The sequence below is a fragment of the Eleutherodactylus coqui genome, chromosome 5, assembly GCF_035609145.1.
Source record: "Eleutherodactylus coqui strain aEleCoq1 chromosome 5, aEleCoq1.hap1, whole genome shotgun sequence".
Classification (NCBI taxonomy): domain Eukaryota; kingdom Metazoa; phylum Chordata; class Amphibia; order Anura; family Eleutherodactylidae; genus Eleutherodactylus; species Eleutherodactylus coqui.
The window spans coordinates 38,505,940-38,521,500 of record NC_089841.1 but is presented as its reverse complement, the minus strand read 5'-3'; the positions used below and the strand labels follow the sequence as shown (position 1 = coordinate 38,521,500).

Here is a 15,561-nt window from a genome sequence, read left to right as displayed (position 1 = left end):
GTGGATCACGGCCCTCGTTTCCCGCCTGCTGTCGCTCCCAGAGGTAGATGGACCACTGGGGGGTCTGGGTTCTCTTCTCCTCTTTCCCCTCTCTCCGGAACTCTGCGGGCTGATTGGGCCATCGGGTTAAGTCCCGGAGTCTCAGGGAGCTGTGGTCGAGTTTGCAGAGTGTTCTCTGGGGTAATCTTGGGGACGCCGCTGATGAGCCGCAGCTCTCGCCCGCTGCCGCTCCCAGGGACAGGTAGATCGCGGTGTTGTCTTGGCTCTCTTCCCCTCTTACCGGCGTTTCACGGGCTGGTCGGGTTATCAGCTTGTGGTACGGAGCTTCAGGAAGCTGTAGCCGGATTTGCGAGGTGGTCTCTGGCTGTTAAAGGAGTTAGTCCGCTCTGTTTCCTCTCGGCTTGCCAGAGCTCTAGCAGAAGGTGTCCGCCATTAAGGGATGTCAGGACACGCCCCCCAGAAGCCCCCTCCTTTAAGTGTCCTAGGTAATGCAGAAACTGCATTGTCAGCCAGAATAAAGGAATTTCCATGTCTTATCCTGACTGACGACGTGGTTTCTGCATTACCTAGGACACTTTAAGAAGGGGGCTTCTGTTACTTACATACCCCCCTCCTCCTAAGTATGTGTCATTTGACTATTCATTGGCAGATTCTATATTGTGTCACATTCCTTCATCAGCACTCCGAGAACGCAGGACCTTTTCTTGATTAGTGGAAGATAGTCAGTGCTCCTGCACACTGGTGCTGATGATAATGGTCCGTGAGTCACGGCCTGATATCGCCATCGCAGTCCTTCTGAAAACCCCTGGATGTGAGGTATTTTCACAAGGTAAGAGCTTCTCATCACTGCAGGGGTTTCCTTCATCTCTGCCATGGTTGTCACAGCTGCAGCAGGAGATTGTCATGTTCTCACATTGTTTTCAATGGAGCTAGAGAGTAGGCAGTAATACTCTGGACTTGGCTGCATGTGTTCCCTCCGGGAAAACATTTGGTAAGTGCCGCTGTGACAAATCATCACTTTACCCTCCCAGCTCCCCACGTATGTCACGTGTCCGTGGTCTTCTTATGGGATGCTGCACTGGTAATATTGGATGTTGAGTAAGTATAGTCCCAGCATCAAGGGATTAACATAAGCTATTGGGTCCCACACATGTATTACAGAGATATTTAAGAAAAAGTGTAGGTTGGCCTCACCAGACCGCAGTCATCAAACAGGTCCCAGCAATGTCTCTAGATCCAGATCTGCAGCAACCAGCAGTTTCACTACAGGAGAAGGTGTTTCTGGAGGAAAACCGGGGTAGCTCTCTATGTCCAGCCGCTCACCGCCACAGGAAGAAGAGGCAGAGAGGTCAGCGGGGGTTATACATGTAAGCCACTGGCTGCGCAAAGTACACCATGGTATACCACCGCATCCCGCGGCAGGAGCAGAGGGACTGGGAAGATAGGAGGAATTCCCCGTCTCTACGAGTGTGCAGTTCCTGTGGTTTGCGCCAACCAGAAACAGCAGTTCCTGATGGTCAGCAAAGTAGTCTGAGTGTGTTTCGGATCGGAATGTGCGGTCTGGGTAGTGTACGGACAGGAGGGAAGTGATGTAAGGTGGCGCAGCGCCATGGAGAGCTTTGTGTGTGAGTGTGAGTTTAAATGTATTTCTGCGTGGATGGGCAGCCAATGCAGTGACTGGCATAATGCGGAGGCTGGATAGAAAAATAAGACTACCTGCCGTGTTTGGTATGGATTGGAGAGGAGAGAGTCTGGTGCGGGGAAGGATAATGAAGAGCGAGTTGAGGTAGACAAGTCGGGAGTGGATGATGGCGACAACAAGTGTCTTTAACGTGTCCGTCGTGAGGAACGGACGGATTTTAGCAATATTTCTTAGGTGCAGGTGGCATGTTCAGGCCAGAGATTGGATGTGGGAGGTAAAGGAGAGGTCAGAGTCCAGTGTGACCCCCAAGGCAGAGGGCATGCTGTCTAGGGGTATGATGGTGCCAGACACTAGAATGGAGATGTTATGGGGAGGTCGGTTGAAGGGCAGAAAGAAAAGGTCAGTTTTAGAAGGATTAAGTTAGAGAAAATGGGAGAAAATAATATTGGAGACAGCGGACAGATAGTCTGTGGTATTTTGGAGGAAGGGTTCAGAGATGTCACGGGAGGAGGTGTATAGTTGGGTGTCATCAGCGTAGAGATGGTATTGGAGGCCGAATTTGTGGATGGTTTGTATATGTCCATATGTATAAAATGAAAAACGGGAATAGATGGAGACAGCAGGACAAAAAACACAAACAAGACAAAGTCAGGAGTATGTCAGAACAATAGACAGCAGCAGTCTGAGGTCCATAAATGGAAGGCACTAAAGAAACACTCAGAAGATCCATGGGGAAAATACCCTAACGACTGAGTACAGCCAGCAAACAAATGTATCACCAGCATTCTGTGCCAAGAGGAGCAAAAACAGTAAGTTTAACCTAAAAATAATTTTTTTTAATAAAAAAAGGAAAAGACACATAATGGAAATCATCATGTTTATAATCACCCAAGCTGCAACAATATTGCATTCATTTAACTTTCATGGTAAATGACGCAGATTTTGTAAAACAGAGCCAGTGTTAGAATTGTTGCTTTTCGTAAATCTGCCTTCCAAAAAAAGAAAAAAAAAACAACACAATTTAAAGCAATGAAACCAAAACAAAAACTCATGTAACCAACAATGATACCAGTAGAATCTGCAACATGTCATGCAAAAAATACCTTCTAGAGCTTCGCTGGTATAATATTACGTTCATGCAGAGCGATAACGCATCGCAGCCAGCACGGTCACATGAATAAACACCAGTAAGTCCCACGTATAACACAAAACCCATCAAACACAACCAAGAGGGAAAAAGGGGAAATCTAGCCCTATCAGCAGGAAGAGGGGTATCCCCCGCCTAAGGCAGGATGATCGCCGCAATAAGAGTGTCCTGTACATGGGCCACTTAGTTGTCACTGGGCGGAAATAACAGACACCGCAGGGACAATGGCAAAAGCTATTACATACATATATATATATACACACATACATACAAATTCATTTAACAATGAAGGAGAACAACTTTTCCTTATATATTTTTTAGAATGCAAAATAAATTGTGGAGTTTTGGGGCGGCAGCTCTTTTCGAAGTGCGTTTCTTGGGCGATGATCTGTGATCTAATCACAGCGCTTCCTCACAGAGCTCTGATGGCGGTGAGAATTTAAAACCGCGCCAGTGAGATGACAGCGGGGAGAAGTCTGAAGCAGCTTGCTGCACCGCCGGGGACACAGACGCCAGCTGGGAGGGGAGTATTGTGGGATTTTTTTTATCTAGTATATACTAGAGTATAGCTAGGTTTATACTCAAGTCAGTAAGTTTTACCATTTTTTTTGTGGTAAAACTTATTGACTCGGCTTATACTTGGGTCGGCTAATACTCGAGTATATATGGTAAATTTATACTCATGGTGGATTTTTTAAAAATTGCTGAGGATTTTGCTTCCTTGATTTCTTCCGGGATTCTTTATATAGAAGGAGGGTTTGCTTGTCCAGCTTTCCTTCTGGATCAGAGATTGAGAGGTTCTTGTGTTAAGGAGAGTTCTTGGATGGATTAGGGGTGAAAAAATTCAATTTATGGGGATAGGGTGTCTAAATTTGGGAGCATCGGTGTGATACTCTATGTCGATCCATCTTCCCGCCTGGGCACACTCACTGCTCCTTGGGAGCAGGTTCTATTTGGGGGAAAGTAAGTTTGGCCATTTTTAGTTAGTGACCTCTTCTTGTGTTGTTCCCGAATTTGGACTTTTTCATCTCTCTCCGATATCTGCTTTAGTGAGGTGGACTATGAGAATGCCTATTTTCAGGAGCTTTGTGGGGTCTGCTTTGCCATTCCTGCTCAATGTCAGATGGGCTTTATTGGTTGTGGCCTTCCAGGCATCGGCTCTGGATAATTTTCATCCCTTCTTCTGGGTTAAAAAATAACAATGCTTCTTTCATCTCTGGACAGTATTAGTTTGATGGGAAATCACCTGTTATACATTATTTTGTTTTCACGGAGTACATTGGTGATTTGTGCAAATTTTCTTTTCATTGTCCTGGTTGCTTGGGACAGGTCTGTGAAGAGCCTGACATTTTCATAAGGGAGGGTTTTTAGCTTCCTTGCATCATACATCAGCATATCCTTTGTGTATTAATAGTGAATACGCACCATCAGGTCCCTAGGGAGATCTGCCGTGATCGCCTTTGGCTGTGGCAGCCTATGTATCTTCTCTACAATGTGTCCTTCTTGTGAGATTTCAGGGAGAAAGTTCTTGATTAAGCCTTACACATATTCTTTGTGTGCTGCTGGCTGAACCAGTCTCTGCTATTCTGCGTATTTTAATATTGTTGTGGAAATTCCAGTCTTCCAAATCGGCCATTTTGCTTTTTACTGCCTCAAGCTCCTTCTCTAACCTGTAGTGATCATTTATCAGGTTGTTGTGCGAACTGGTCACTTCGCCCATTTTTGTATCATTTCTATGATTCTATGAGGAGTTAATGGATGTATGCATAGCTTTCAGCTTTCTCTGCAGAGACCCCTTCAATGCTAGGGTGATCTCCCTTATAAAACATTGTGATGCTTGTTTGTGCAGTTAATATCAAGTATTGGTTCTCTATCTTGAACTCTTTCCCTTGTTGCTCTCTCCTCACATTCTGCATGAGTTGTATGTGTCTCACTTCTCTGTGTATCTCCATGAGAAGCTTCTTCCCCTCCTCCCTGTGGTGGTGTCGGTGCCTTTTCATTAATGGGGTTCACGGATTGTGCATCCTCAGCTCCTCCCCTATCCTTTCTTCTTTGTTGCCAGCACCCTCCCGCTTTCTCTTCTCTTTGTGGTGCGGCTGGCAATATTTTACTGGTTTTGGGAGGGAGTCCCTTTCCTGCTACTCCTCTCTTCTCAATACCACCTCCCCCCTCCCCCCAGAAGCGCTGCGGGCGTCATCTTGCATATGGGGCTCAGAGGCTTTACAGCTTCTCTGAAGCTCCCTTTTTCTGCTCTGCTTCCCCAGTTCTCTCTCTGTGTGGGAGGGGAGGGGGAAATCGGAGAAGCCAGCTTAACCTGTTCTCATTAAAGGAAATCCCCAGAGACTGCCACCTCAAGAATCTTCCCCTGGTCTGCAACTATAGCTTGCACCGCCGGCTCTACTCTAGGGTCTCACACCGGAAAGAACTCCGTTAGTCTCCGTGGTCCTTCCTACATCGGTCTCATCTTTTTTTCCTGCCTGCCGGTGAGTTTAAAGTCCTTCTTTGCTTTTGTTTTGTAGCCTTGCGAGGTCACTGTCAACGATGCTCCATTTTCCGTGTTTGCTCCTGCCGCCATCCAGGCCACGCCCCCTCCCTTCAGTGAGTTTTTTGATGTCTAAGAAAATCTGAGTTCCGCGTAAAAGATTTATCACATTCTGAACATGAAAATGGCTTCTCCCCTTTGTGATTTCCCTGATGTACAACAAGGTTTGATTTCTTTTTAAAGCATTTCTTACAGTCTGAACATGAAAATGGGTATATCGCCGTGTGAGTTCTTTGATGTGTAAGAAAATCTGATTTGTGGGTAAAAGATTTCTCACATTCTGAACATGAAAACGGCTTCTCTCCTGTGTGAGTTCTCTGATGTACAACAAGGTTTGATTTCTTTTTAAAGCATTTCTTACAGTCTGAACATGAAAATGGGTACATCGCCGTGTGAGTTCTTTGATGTTTAAGAAAATCTGATTTGTGGGTAAAAGATAGCTCACATTCTGAACATATAATTGGCTTTTTCTTTGCATGAATTGTCTGATGTCTGACAAGGCTTGATTTCTCTTTAAAACATTTCTCACAAACTGAACATGAAAATGGCTTATCCCCTGTGTGAGTTCTCTGATGTGCAACAAGGTGTGATTTATAAGAAAAGCATTTTCCACATTCTGAACATAAAAATGGGTTCTCTTCTGTGTGAGTTTTCTGATGTGCGACAAAGTGTGGCTTATAAGAAAAGCATTTTCCACATTCTGAACATGAAAATGGCTTCTCTCCTGTGTGAATTCTCCAATGTCTGATAAGTTGTGGTTTCTCTCTATAACATTTCCCACATTCTGAACATGAAAATGGCTTCTCTCCTGTATGAGTTTTCCCATGACTGACAAGTTCTACTTTGTTTCTATGACATTTCCCGCATTCTAAACATGAAAATGGCTGCTCTCCTGTGTGAATTCTCTGATGCTGGACAAGTTGCAGTTTCATTCTAAAACATTTCCCACATTCTGAACATGAAAATGGCTTTTCTCCTGTGTGAATTCTCTGATGTTGGACAAGTTTTCTTTTCTCTCTAAAACATTTTCCACATTCTGAACATGAAAATGGCTTCTCCCCTGTGTGAGTTCTCTGATGTATGACAAGATATAAATTACATGTAAAACATTTCCCACATGCTGTACATGAAAATGGCTTCTCTCCTGTGTGATTTCTCTGATGTATGACAAGTTGTGAATTTTGTTTAAAACATTTCCCACATTCTGAACATGAAAATGGCTTCTCCCCTGTGTGAGTTCTCCAATGTCTGATAAATTCTCTTTTGTTTCTAAAACATTTCCCACATTCTGAACATGGAAATGTCTTCCTCCCTGTGTGAGCTCTTTGATGTTTTCCCCTTTTGTGACTTTTCTTCTGCTTATCAGTCTGAGATGAATCAGAAGATGGGACCTGTATAAGAGGATCAGATGATGGATCTTTGCTGTGAAGGGCTGTGATTATATCTGGGATATTGGCAGGTTCTTCATACGTATCTTGTGTGATACCACAATCCTCTGTTTTACAATCTGCGGATATCAGATACCCCTCCAAACTCCCGATATCATCATCTGGCAAGAATAAAGCTGATTTTACTATTTTATTAATCAAAAAAGCTTAAAATTTATATAAATATTTTAACATTTCTATATAAACATTTCATTGCAAATTACAAGTCACATAGTATTTAGTAACTAAGATAATGGTGAAAAAACAGATCACAATCTAACAGTAAACCTCACAGTGAGGACCAGTAAATCATGATGTTTGGCCACAGGATGTTCTTCTGCAGTTTTCTCCTTCTGTGGTGAAGCCTCTATTTTCATAGGTTCATGTATCAGTGAACCTGTCACCACTATTCTAGTAAATGCTCAGTGGAGAATCATAAGTGTTCCTGTGAGTCAGTGCTATGAGGTGGTGTCCATCTCATACACTCCCTGACACATACATACATAGGCATGACACTAAGACGAAAAAAAAGTTGGCTCCTTCTATGCCGGTCATACCAGCACTTGGCTAAATAGTCTGTAGGACAACAGTAGAAACACAAGCTTCAAAGTAACCAATGTCAAAAGAACAAACTCAAAACATGCTACAACTCAGAAGGGCCCAGTAAGAGGAGAAAAAAAACGGGTGGATGCTGTCCCTCAATAAAGACTACAAGAAAGGATTTTACAGTAAGACAAAATACTCTCTTCTTAGTTGTTTCCTTGGGGACACAAGATTATGTCAGACTCTACCCTCCCCAATCCTTCCTGAATGCGGCAGCCAGGCTCATCTTCCTGTCCGGCCGCTACTTGGACATCTCTGCCCTGTGCCAGTCACTGCACTGGCTGCCTGTTAAATACAGAATTCAATTTAAATTGACTACCTTCATCCATAAAGCCCTCCACAGCGCAGCGCCCCCCTACATTGTCTCCCTCATCTCAATCCATCACCCAGCCTGGCTCTCCGCTCTGCTAACAAAACCAGACTGAGCGCCCCTTTAATTCGAACCTCTCATTCCCGCCTCCAAGACTTCTCCAGAGCAGCACCAGTCCTTTGGAATGCACTACCAAAGGCTACCCGAGCAATCCAGGACTCACAGAACTTCAGGAATGCTCTACAAACACCACTTCAGGGAGGCATACCACATCCCCTAAACCAACCCCTCTGTACTTCGCCTGATAATATGCTTCCAGACCTACTGGCTGCAATCCCTGCTAGCCACCATCAACTACCCTGCAGTCATACCGATCCTGCCGTCACACGGCTAAACGTCTGACCATTGTTTATGTGTATAGCATCCCTCACTGTCCACATCTCCAGACCCTTTACCTTCTGTATCACCCCATTAGATGTAGTATGTAAGCTTGTTGGAGCAGGACCCTCACCCCTACTGTTTCCATCAACTGATTACTATATGTAACCGTGGTTCAGTAATTTTTGTACATTTGTCCTTCTGTATTCCCCCTGTCTTTGTAAGCGCTGTGGAATATGTTGGCGCTATACAAATAAAGATTATTATGGAATGTCCTAAAGCAGTCCCTGTGGTGGGAAACACAATGAGAATTTTCAGGTGGAATGGTGAGATACCGTTGTCTGCAAAACCTTTAGACCAAGACCCACATCTGCCAATGCAAAGGTGTGGACAGATGAACAGGTGGCAGCTCTGTAAATCTGAGAGGCTGAGATCTGGTGCTACACTGTTCATGAACAGATAAAGGGTGTTGAAATCCTGAGGGGGGGGGGATGTTGACCATTCAGTCGGTAAGCCCTACGAATGGCTGAGGGAATGCACCTGCATATGGTCACATTTGAATCTGGAAACCCTCTACATCAACCGTCCAGAATGACAAAGAGAGAGTCTGAGTGCCTGAAGGAAGATATGGCTGCCAAATGCAGACAAATAGTCTGCACAACGTACAGTATATGTAGTGAGACCTACAGTACGTGGGATGGGACGGTGAGGGACTAAAGTATGGCAATAGAAGTCCTTAGGTAAGGTGGAAGCCAGAAACAACTATAGTAAAATATGAAGGCATTGGGCATAGAATCACCAAGCCCTGATGAAGAATTAGGAAGGCAGAATAGCAAGAGGGAGCTGCCAACTTAGAGACCTCCTTCATTGAGGTTATCCTAACCTAGAAGGCCAAACTCCAAGAAATGAGCTGCGCTGTGATATTCCTCAGAGGCTTAAAGGCGGAAGACTCGAGAGCATCAAATAACAAATTGAGCTCCCAAAAGGAACATAGGAAGTGTGTACAGATGAACCGTATGTGCATCGTCTTGGAGAAACGTTTTTGACATAGGACTCAGAGGCTAAAGGCCATTGGAAAAAAATGGATAAGATAGAAAACTTATTTCAGAGAAATGAGGGCTAATTCCACATCCAGGCCAGACTGGAGGAAGGACAAGATCAGAAGGAGAGAAATCCCTAAAAGAAGGAAGAATGGGAAGCATTTAAAGAGACCAGAATGGGTGAACACATAACTTGCACACATGTAAAGAGGAAAGAAAAATAGGTTTATCAAATGGAAAGAGGGGAGAATATCTAAAGAAGAATATAATGCAGTCTGCAGAAACTGTAGGGCAAGTGTCAGAAAAGCTAAGGCCGCACCTTATGTTGGAGAGCCTGTGGACAGGAAGGCTCTATCCTACATATCTTCTGGTCATGCCCATTTATTATGCCATTTTGGAGAGAAACCTTCTCCCTGATAAACAAACTTGAGGAGAAAGAAATTCCTTTTAGGCCGGATACGGCTTTATTATTACTAGATCTAAAGAAATTTAAATCACCAGTTTAGTCTTATCTTATTGGTAGCCAAATTGCTCATGGCTAGGAGACGGCGAACAGCTGAAATCCCTTCCTTAAAAGAACTGATCCAAATCACCTCGGAATATAGCATTTATGAAAAAATCTTAGCCCTTAGAAACAACTCCATACAAAAATATGATGTTATGTGGAAAACGTGGATGAACATGTCTTCTAAGTTGGTTATATGTTTTATTTAGCTTACCTTACTTTTTCCTTTTCCCCTCCCCTCTCTCCTTTTCCCCATTCTTCCATACTCCTCATAATTTTCAATTAAACGAGTCCTTGGGTCTCATATTATTTAGTTTTTATTCAAACTGTATCACAACTTATGAAAAAACGCACAAAATCACCTGTATTTTCAAATATTGTTAATGTAATTTGGAAAGTATGTCAAGTCATATACAGTTTTCTTAATGTGTTAAATCATATGTGATGCCATAAAAAAAACGGATTGATAAAAATATAAATAAATAAAAGCTAAGGCCGCCACACAGGCAACAAAGTTGCGCGATTTTGTTGCATTGCGACAATGCTACAAATCGCATGTATGAAAAGCCCATGGTTTCCTATGCATTAATTCACACATGCGATGTTTTATAGCATGCAACAACCCGACACAAAAACCTCACGGGTCCGGCGATATGCCCATGACTCATGAGGTTTGGTAGCCAATGTTTCTATATGGAGCCTTCCTCTCTATGGAAATCCTACTGTCAAAGCCTAAACTAAGCCCTAGCTGCAGGAAAAAAAAAATTTAAAAAGTATACATCACCTTAAAAGGCCTGTCCCTAGCACTGTTTCTCTTCATCTCTTCTGGACGGGGATTGAAAAATCCCTGCCTCCTTGAAACGTCGACTGTGATTGGCTGACACTTAGCCAATTACAGCCAGCGCCTAATGAACCAATCACAGCCATTCATCAAGTGCTAGATGTGATTGGCTAAACGTCAGCCAATCACAGCCAGCGCTTCCTGGAGGTGGGAATTTTTCAATCTCCGTCCGGAAGAGATCAAAATGAGTCCCGTGGACCCCCGGAGAGCTTTTCTAAGGGGATGTAAACTTTTTTTCTGCAGCTGGGGCACTCTCACTATTAAGCCACAATAGGGGCTAGAGTCTGCCCCCCCCCCCTTAACAATTTTTACTATTGACAAACCCTCATTAGCAAGGCACACCTTAGCTAAGCACCACACTACCTCCAACCAAGCACAATCACTACCTGCAGTTCACACCGCTGCCTCTTCTCCAGGGTTACATGCTGCCCAACCCCCCTGCACAACCCAGCATCCACAACGCACACAAAAGGGTCCCTGCGCAGCCTTCAGCAGCCCTCATGCCACACCACCCTCATGTCTCTTTATAAGCGCGTCTGCGATAAGGAGGAACCGGAGGCACACACTGCAGAGGGTTGGCAGGGCCAGGTAGAGACCCTCTTTAAAAGGGGGGGGGGGGGGCGATAGCCCACAATACTGTTGAGAATCGTCAGCCTTTGTCCCAGCAAACACCTTATGTGGCCCAAGGTGCTGCGAGTGACATGACAATGGGGAATCTATGGGCCCACACACTACTCATTCTGTTTGGGTGTCGGATACCTCATCGACAACGCAAGAAGTAAACCATCTGCACTCTGCACCCTACCCAAGTCTGTCAGTGTTTTGGGGACAGACAGGTAAAACACCTCTATGGGAAGTCTGTGTGCACCCACAGCATGGGTGGGTCCAAGGAACTTAAAGACAGTACACATAAAGAAATCAGAGTGCCCAAACATGGCAGGCTTTCACTGCGCCCAGGACATAGGCCTCTGCACAAACCCTCAGCAATCGCGGGTATAGAGCGGACTCCGATGCTAGCGTAGCTGTGAATGTCTCATTAGCACTGTATCGCTCCTCTTGTTTGTCCCAATGCAGTGCCCCGGATAGCTGTGGCAACGTGAGAGAAAATACATGTTGGCTTCAGCCCACACTCCATGCCCTAGTCAGTCTGGGTTTTTTTCATAGTGCCAGGCAGGTACAACTCCGCTATGGGAAGTCTGTGTGCACCCACAGCATGGGTGGGTCCCAGGAACCCACAGACGGTACATAAAGAAATCTCATTGCAGCTCCCCCGGATAGCTGAGGTAACGTGAGAGAAAATACATGTTGGCCTCGGCACACACTCCATGCCCTAGTCAGTCTGGGTTTTTTTGGGGGCCAGATAGGTAGAACACCGCGATGGGAAAACTTAGTGCACCCATAGTATGCACAGACCCCTGTAATATTCCTGTAGCAAAGGTATAAGCTGACCCCAATAACAGTTATGTTGCAGAAGTCAAGGGAGACCCAAGTAACATTACTGTAGTAACAGTATAGACAGACCCCAGTAACATTTGATTAGCAGAAGTATAGTCAGACCCCTATAACATTTCTGTAGCAGAAGTATAGGCAGACCACTGTAACATTTACGTGGCAGAAGTATAGGCAGACCCCAGTAACACTTTTGTAGCAGAAGTATACACAGACCCTTGCAACATTTCTGTAGTAACAGTATAGACAGATCCCGGTAACATTTCTGTAGCAGCAGTATAAGCAGACCCCTGTAACATTTATGCAGCAGGAGAAGCATAGGCAGACCCCTGTACAATTTTTGTAGCGGCAGTATAGGCAGACCCCAGTACCATTTTTGTAGTAGAAGTATAGGCAAACCCCAGTAACATTTCTGTACAGCAGTATAGGCAGACCCCAGTACCATTTTTGTAGTAGAAGTATAGGCAGACCCCAGTAACATTTCTGTACAGCAGTATAGGCAGACCCTTGTAGCATTTCTGTAGCAGAAGTACAGGCAGACAGCTGTAACATTTTTGTAGCAGAAGTATACGCAGAACCCTGTAACATTTACATGTCAGAAGTATAGGCAACCCCCAGTAACATTTCAGTAGCAGAAGTATAGGCAGACCGAAGTAACATTTCTGTTGCAGAAGTATAGGCACACCCCTGTAACATTACTGTCGCAGAAGTATAGGCAGGCAGACCCGAGTTATATTTCTGTAGCAAGGGTGTAGGCCAACCCCTGACACATTGGTGTACCATGAGTTTAGGCGAAGGCCAGAAAAATTACTTGGATTACAGTATAGGTGAGGGCCCGAACAATTAGTGTACCGGCAGTACCAATGTACCTCTGAGAAATTTCTCAACCGAGAGGGCAGGTGAAACCCATTAATATTTTAGCTCACTGTGGCTCAATTTGTAACAGAGCCTGGAGGCAGCCCTGTTAAAAAAATTGGTTCATGTTAAAGTTTCAATGCTTTACTTAGAAACGTAGAAAAATTGTTTAAAAATAGTTAGATGAGCCTTTTGGGCCGCAGAAAAATTGGTAGTTCAGCGTGATGACATGATGTTTCAGGAGGAGGACTAATATCATACACAGACTGACAAAAGATAAATGTCCCTTTTTTTCCTATGATAGAGAAGAATGCTTGTATCCATGGTTGCAGGGAAAAGAATCTTTAGGTTCCGCTGCTCTCCACTGGTGGATAAGAGAAGTCTGGGGAAATCCAGGCTTTGTTCATCTTTATGAATGTAAGCAGCTCGGCACTGGCAGTTGACAGGCGGGTACGCTTATCCGTGGCGATTCCCCCAGCTGCACTAAACAGCCACTCTGACAAGACGCTAGCGGCAGGGCAAGCAAGCACCTCCAGGGCATACAGCGCAAGTTCGTGCCACGTGTCCAGCTTTGAGACCTAGTAGTTGTATGGAGCAGAGGCATCACGGAGGACGGTGATACGGTCGGCTACGTACTCCCTCACCATCTTTTTACAGTGCTCCCTCCGACTCAGCCTTGACTGGGGAGTGGTGACACAGTCTTGCTGGGGAGCCATAAAGCTGGCAAAGGCCTCGGAGAGTGTTCCCCTGCCTGCGCTGAACATGCTGCCTGATCTCCGCGCCTTCCCTGCTACTTGGCCCTCGGAACTGCGCCTTCTGCCACTAGCGCTGTCAGATGGGAAGTTTACCATCAGTTTGTCCACCAGGGCCTTGTGGTATTGCATCCCTCTCGAACCCCTTTCCTCTTTGGGAAGGAGAGTGGAAAGGTTCTCCTTATACTGTGGGTCGAGCAGGGTGTACACCCAGTAATCCGTAGTGGCCAGAATGCGTCTAACGCGAGGGTCACGAGAAAGGCAGCCTAACATGAAGTCAGCCATGTGTGCCAGGGTACCTGTACGCAATACATCGCTGTCCTCACTAGGAAGATCACTTTCAGGATCCTCCTCCTCCACAGCCCATACACGCTGAACAGATGAGAGGCAAGCAGCATGGGCATCCTCTGCAGTGGGCCCAGCTGTCTCTTCCCCCTCCTCCTTCAAAACATGCTATATAGACATCAGGGTGCTCTGACTATCAAGCGACATACTCTCTTCCCCCGTCTTCTGTTCCGATCGCAAAGCGTCAGCCTTTATGCTTTGCAGGGAACTTCTCAACAGGCATAGCGGAGGAATGGTGACGCTAATGACTGCAGCATCGCCGCTCACTATGTGGGTAGACTCCTCAAAGTTACCAAGGACCTGGCAGATATCTGCCATCCAGGCCCACTCCTTGGTCAAGAATTGAGGAGGCTGACTTCCACTACGCTGCCCAACACATGTTGGAGTTGGTATTCCACTATTGCTCTACACTGCTCATACAGCCTGGCCAACATGTGGAGCGTAGAGTTCCACTGTGTGGGCACGTCGCAAAGCAGTCGGTGCACTGGCTGATTAAAACGATGTTGCAGGGTCCGCAGGGTGGCAGCGTCCGTGGTGGACTTGTGGAAATGTGCAAAGACCCGGCGCACCTTGCCGAGAAGGTCTGACAAGTGTGGGTAGTTTTTCAGAAACCGCTGAACCACCAAATTAAAGACGTGGGCCAGGCATGGCACGTGCTTGAGGCTGCCGAGCTGCAGAGCCGCCACCAGGTTACGGCCATTGTCACACACGACCATGCCCGGTTGGAGGCTCAGCGGCGAAAGCCAGCGGTCGGTCTGCTCTGTCAGACCCTGCAGCAGTTCGTGGGTCGTGTGCCTTTTCTCTCCTAAGTTGCTTAGTTTCAGCACGGTCTGCTGACGCTTGCCCACCGCTGTGCTGCCGCGCCGCGCGACACCGACTGCTGGCGACGTGCTGCTGACACATCTTAATTGCGAGGTAGAGGTTGCGTAGGAGGAGGAGGAGGGTTTAGTAGAGGTGGCATAAACCGCAGCAGATACCAGCATCGAGCTGGGACCCGCTATTCTGGGGGTGGGTAGGACGTGAGCGGTCCCAGCCTCCACTAAATTCACCCAATGTGCCATCAGGGAGATATAGTGGCCCTGCCCGCCTGTGCTTGTCCACGTGTCTGTTGTTAAGTGGACCTTGGCAGTAACCGCGTTGGTGAGGGCGCGTATAATGTTTCGGAAGACGTGGTCATGCAGGGCTGGGACGGCACACCGGGAAAAATAGTGGCGACTGGGGACCGAGTAGGGCGGGATCGCCGAAATCATGTTTTTGAAAGCCTCCGTTTCCACAAGCCTGTACGGCAGCATCTCCAGGCTGATTAATTTGGCAATGTGCACGTTTAACGCTTGAGTGTGCGGGTGTGTGGCGGCATACTTGCGCTTTCGCTCCAACGCTTCTGTTAGCAACAGCTGAACGCTGCGCTGAGAGACATTGCTGGATGAGGTAGAAGACAGTGGAGGTGAGGGTGTGGGTGCAGGCCAGGAGGCGCTCGTGCCTGTGTCCTGAGATGGGGGTTGGATCGGAGTGGCAGGTTGGGGCACAGGGGAAGAGGCAGTGGTGTGACCCACAGGCGGTGAACGGCCTTCGTCTCACCTTGTGGGGTGCTTGGCCATCATATGGCTGCGCATGCTGGTGATGGTGAGACTGGTAGTGGTGGCTCCCCGGCTGATCTTAGTGCGACACAGGTTGCACACCACTGTTCGGCGGTCGTCTGCGTTCTCATTGAAAAACATCCACATC

At 46.3% G+C, this 15,561-nt stretch overlaps 1 protein-coding gene across 1 annotated transcript in view; it reads right to left on the bottom strand.

Annotated features, from left to right (window-relative positions):
• Positions 1 to 2,521: 2,521 nt before the first annotated feature.
• Positions 2,522 to 15,561, bottom strand: part of LOC136629119 (zinc finger protein 182-like) — a 98,829-nt gene continuing 85,789 nt past the window's right edge. The window contains exon 12 of the mRNA XM_066605255.1: positions 2,522 to 6,880. Within this exon, the coding sequence (XP_066461352.1) occupies positions 5,385 to 6,880 (1,496 nt within the window). The 3' untranslated portion in view covers positions 2,522 to 5,384. The remainder of the gene's footprint in view (positions 6,881 to 15,561) is intronic.